Source organism: Crocodylus porosus, unplaced genomic scaffold (assembly GCF_001723895.1).
Source record: "Crocodylus porosus isolate Cpor-Errol unplaced genomic scaffold, CroPor_comp1, whole genome shotgun sequence".
NCBI lineage: Eukaryota > Metazoa > Chordata > Crocodylia > Crocodylidae > Crocodylus > Crocodylus porosus.
The window spans coordinates 4,048,162-4,053,161 of NW_017728951.1; the positions used below are offsets into that span (position 1 = coordinate 4,048,162).

Sequence of the window (5,000 nt, forward strand, 5' to 3'; positions counted from 1 at the left end):
TGCAAATGTGAAGACTCTAGAGACAAAGGGAGGTCAAGTAAATGGCTCAGGGATTCATGTCGACAAACAATATTAGATGTAAAATGTGTACCTTTGACAAAAGTATTAATATAGTGCTTTTGATTTTTTCCTGATGAAAAGTGAAAAGTAGTAATTATGGAGTGACAGAGGAAAATGAAGTTTTGAACCAAAAGGCAAAGTTCGCGGATGAAAAAACCCAACCCAATTAGCTGCTTATGAGGAATCGAAATTCAGAGCATTTGCTCTTCCATCTCCCTCAACAACCTTTTGATTGACTCTGCTTAGATCTGTACAGCAAAGCAGATAAATCGACATGCCACATGCATGCGATGCTTAATCATTTGTAATAGCCATATTTGCCCTGACACATAATTTGCTATATCAAGCCAGTTTTTCTTGCTCACTAGTATTCTGCTGCTTGGCCTTTGCTTTATAAAACATTTAATAGTTTGCTTTAAATACATCAACATGCTGATATATGATTGCCCTTTGTATGCCTCCTAGAGAAATCATGCACTTTCTTCCTACTGTTCTTTGCATGGTTTGTCGTTGGCAAAGAGATCTAATGGCAGAAAAGAAGGGGTACTAAGGTCTTGATTTTCTGTCTTGTACAAGCAGCTACTCCGTGCATAAAGGCCATCAGTCCTAGTGAAGGCTGGACTACTGGTGGGGCCACGGTCATCATAATTGGAGACAACTTCTTTGATGGCTTGCAAGTTGTATTTGGAACTATGTTGGTCTGGAGTGAGGTAAGCTATCTAAATTGGTGGGCTTTGAACTGTAACATTTTTTCATGAATGATTTTAACAAGCTGTCAATAGTCTATTGACATGAGGTATCATGAGATTTTATTTCAGAGTGCCTTTTTAACCATGAATTCACATGTGGCAATATGCTGAGTATCGAGAAATATACTTGAGGCACATCATGGCCCTCTAGTGGAAGACTTGCTGTAGGAGGTCTCCCAATACAATTGAACAATTAGTGTTAAAAATTACTAGAAGCAAGCGTAAGGAGACATATGGAGGCAATTTTCATATAAATGATGCCCTGTGGCCTTTCCTGCAAACTAAGACCTAGGATCATTTGCAGATATTTTTCTTAAAAAACACTATAGAGCCCTGATCTTGAATGTGACAGCAAGAAGGTAGAATTTTGAGATGATGGTCCAATTTAAACTCATTTTAGTAATTATATCCAACTGGCAAGCATCCGTCTTATCTCTGCCGTCTTGATTTAAAGTTTGTTTACTGTATGATTTTTATAGCTGATAACACCGCATGCCATCAGAGTTCAAACTCCACCACGGCACATTCCTGGAGTAGTTGAAGTAACTCTCTCCTACAAATCCAAGCAGTTCTGTAAAGGTGCTCCTGGACGATTTGTCTACACTGGTAAGTATAAGATTCCTTTTGTTACTTCAGAGTGATATCTCCCACCTCTCAGTGATACAGATCATTCAAAGTTTCTGTGAACGTAATAGTGGTAAATGCATGGATCTGTCAGCATTTAGAGAGTGGTTAACTAGTAATAGGTGAAACTCAAAATAGCTCAAAGACTCAGTTCAGAGAGGCACACAGAAGCTCAGATGCTTATCCAAACCTCTTGAGTCTTTAAAAGTGGTTTCAAAATCTCATGAGATCAGGTGCTCTCACAAGATGCTTGATACTTCCTGTTTCCAGTGGAGCCAGAAATATGTATAAAAATGGCATGTTCCTTTCTAGTCCTGCCTGAAAGAGGAAGTGAAATAGTATTCTACAGTGAAAAATGTAGTTTTTTAAAAAAAGATATCCAAACTTCTTGAATCTGGCTAAAGGTCTGGTGAAGTTTGGGTACTGTTTCAGGTAATTTTTTTTGGTATCCAGTTTCTACCTTTCTTAATAGTTTGTCTGTAAAAATTATTTCAGAGCTAAAACTTGGGATATAAGGTCACAACCAAATTTCTTGTAAATGTGTTTGATTTTTAAGTCTGGAGAGCACAAGAAACAATGGAAGTTTTATGGCTTCAAATATTTCAGAACTCAACCACCCCCCCCATTTATTCCAAACAAAATATTGCTGGGTTTTTACTCTAAAATGTGTACTTTGTTCTTTTGGCTTTTATTAAAAAAGAGTCTAATACACCACACTAAAAAAGCTGATGTGCTCTCTAATGGCAGTGTAATATTATATTTTGTTTTTGGATAACGATTGGATGTGGTAGGTCCAAAACATCTATTCTTACTACAGCAAAAACTCATGTTTGTACTATACTTTTGTCTGTTGAATCAAAAGTTGTTTTTAAACCAAAGAGTAGATCAAAGAATTCTTAACCGTTTACTTGATAATTTGACAGACTGTAATGACTTATACAGATCTTAAAGTTGACTGGGTAGATAATACACTTTTTTCCCCAAGAAAATATTGTTTATTAGTATCTTCCTAATAGATTGTAATGGTATCTATCTATTAATGACTAGCTAGAAATTATATACAACATACTTTTAAAGGTATGGTCAGAGTATTGGATCTATTAAAGTAGTTGACATTCAAGTCTGTTCACATTGCAGACTGTATAGGACTTTTGACATTAACTTCTGCAATTAAGGACTGAGCTCTTAATATGAACAGAATGCTCATGAAAGGTGCTGGATTGATAGCCTTGGAGACCGAAGTCCTCTATCTATCCATAAAAGAGGCACAATTTTACAAGTTTCTCCACCAATTTCCTTAAGTTATGACCTGCAAGGACGCATTTTCATCGGTGAGAGGATATTTAAATATTTGTTCCTGTTCAGTTCTTGGCCTTTGTGCTGAGATAGTCAAGGAGGGTCTCAAATGTGGTAGTCCAAATTGTAGTGACAAGTACTCTCCAATGCTGACTTTATTTTTCATAAGTGCTGAGTAGATGGCAACTACAAAACTGGTTGCCCATTAGCAACTGACTGATCCAATCATGATTATGCATACAGACACAAAAATCAACCCATGTAGAGATATACTAAAACACCATCAAATATATGTGACTTATAGACAGATTTGTTATATTAGTGACTGTGTAGTATTAATATTAAAAGTCTACTTCAGCTGCCTACTTCAACAAGGTATTGTGCAGTGGTCTTCAAACACTGACCATCATACTTGCTCTGGGAGTATCAGGGCCAACTGAATTATTCAGACTACAAATGTTAAAGTTCTGATTCTGCAGTTGTTTTAAATTGGTTTCACTGTCTGCATGACGGCTATGTCAGTTTGCTCCAGAAGAGCACTTGGTCATATATGTTTGTTCTTAATTCAGACTTTTTATATTAAAGGATTTTAATTAATTCTATAAATTGTTACTTTATGCAATCTTCCACAGTTTAAATTTATTTTTTAAATATACATGCAAAAATATAAGAAGTTCTAAGTAAGATCGATTTGAGAGTTTATTTTTTCTGTTCTTGCATTTCTCCTTCTTTAGTATTCATAAGGAAATTTTAAATCAATATGTCTAAATGAATCATCAAAGTTAAAAAATATTCTGTTGATGCAGTTAATTTGTTGAAGAGATGAAATAAAAACAAATATTAACATACTTCTATTTGAAAAAGTTTTATGGGATACAGAAGCTTATAGGCTAGCAGAAAGTAAAAGAAAAGGTAGGGTCAGAGTCTGTCTGACCTGGAAACTTATGTCTGATTTGCATTGCCCCTAAATTGATAGGGACAATGAGATAATCATTGGAAATTATGCTCACCATTGAAAACTGAGCCAAGCCTCACTGTATTTCACAATATGAAAATTATGTAGTCCTATAGTCAGGAGGGGCTGAATCCCCAGGGCATCTGTTTCCCATCAGTGTCCCACCATGCTTGCAGTCTGGCTTGGCACTCTAACATTTAACCTTCTCAGCATGAGGTGGACCATGGGGCAACAAGGCTGCAGAATAATGAAACAAGAGTGTAGTGTGGTATACAAAGCCTTTGGAAGGTATAGAGCTTGAGACATTAAATGATCTGTGTACAGTGATATGAAAGTTCCAGATTTTTCAAAAACGGACCCTATTAGTCACACATAGTAAGGATATTGTGCTGTTTCTCAGCAGGCTAAGGGAAGGCCTATCCCCATCTATCCATGCCTTTTTGCCCGCTGCTTTCAAGTATTATAAAGATACAATTACCTTGGGAGATTGTGGCAGTTCAGTTGATTAGCACGGTGAATTAAAAGAATGAGTCACAAATGACATGTCCAGCTCTTCTCTACTAGTCCTCTGTATTCCCAGTATACCTCACCCCTGTTGTAAGAAGGTCAAAAATTAGAGAGAGATAACAATTTTCAAGCAGCTAGCACTTAGGAGCAGAATTAACAATCATTCTGTATGTAATTGCCAGTTAATAGTAAATTGCCTTCTAGACTGTAAAATGCAATATAAACTGGTAGGCACCTAAAATTAAATTAATGAGATATTTGCTGCATTTAAAACTGAATAGTGCAAATTAATAACTGAGAGCAATACTTGTTTTAATATTTATCCAATAGTGTATCATTTGCTTGTTTAATAATAATTAAAATAGTCCTTACCTGAAAAATTCTCTGCAAACAGTTCTGTGCAGGTTGTAGATTGTACTAGTTGAAGTCTTCCAGGTTCTTAAAATATCAGAAATTATTTGTAATTAAAATATCAGCATCGGAATGTTATCTGATTAAAGCAAATTGTAATTTGTACGCTTCTAAATGAAATTATGCCACAGATAAAATTGTACTTTTATATACTTGTCTAAAGTTGTGAAGAATTATTTAGTTAATTTTCTTTAAGAAAACAGGCATGTGTTGCCACTGTATTGGTGCCAGTGTACTGCTGTTTCTTAAAGTGTACATTTTTACGTAATTTCCTACTAAATAAAATAAACTCTAGCCAATTTATATTAGAACTTTAAGCAAAGCATTTCAGCATTCCATGACTGTATCTTATTTAGAATTTTTAATGTTGATCTCTTCCACCCAACAGTTTTTGTGAT

At 35.4% G+C, this 5,000-nt stretch overlaps 1 protein-coding gene across 8 annotated transcripts in view; it reads left to right on the forward strand.

Annotated features, from left to right (window-relative positions):
- Window positions 1–5,000, forward strand: part of EBF3 (early B-cell factor 3) — a 145,317-nt gene that overhangs the window by 103,825 nt on the left and 36,492 nt on the right. For 5 of the 8 annotated variants that reach the window (XM_019556139.1, XM_019556141.1, XM_019556137.1 and 2 more), the window contains exons 9-10: window positions 640–770; window positions 1,289–1,415. In XM_019556139.1, coding sequence (XP_019411684.1) covers window positions 640–770; window positions 1,289–1,415 — 258 coding nt within the window. Of the gene's footprint in view, window positions 1–636; window positions 771–1,288; window positions 1,416–5,000 lie in introns of all 8 variants that reach the window. The other 3 variants (XM_019556138.1, XM_019556136.1, XM_019556142.1) reach the window with 1 other exon arrangement.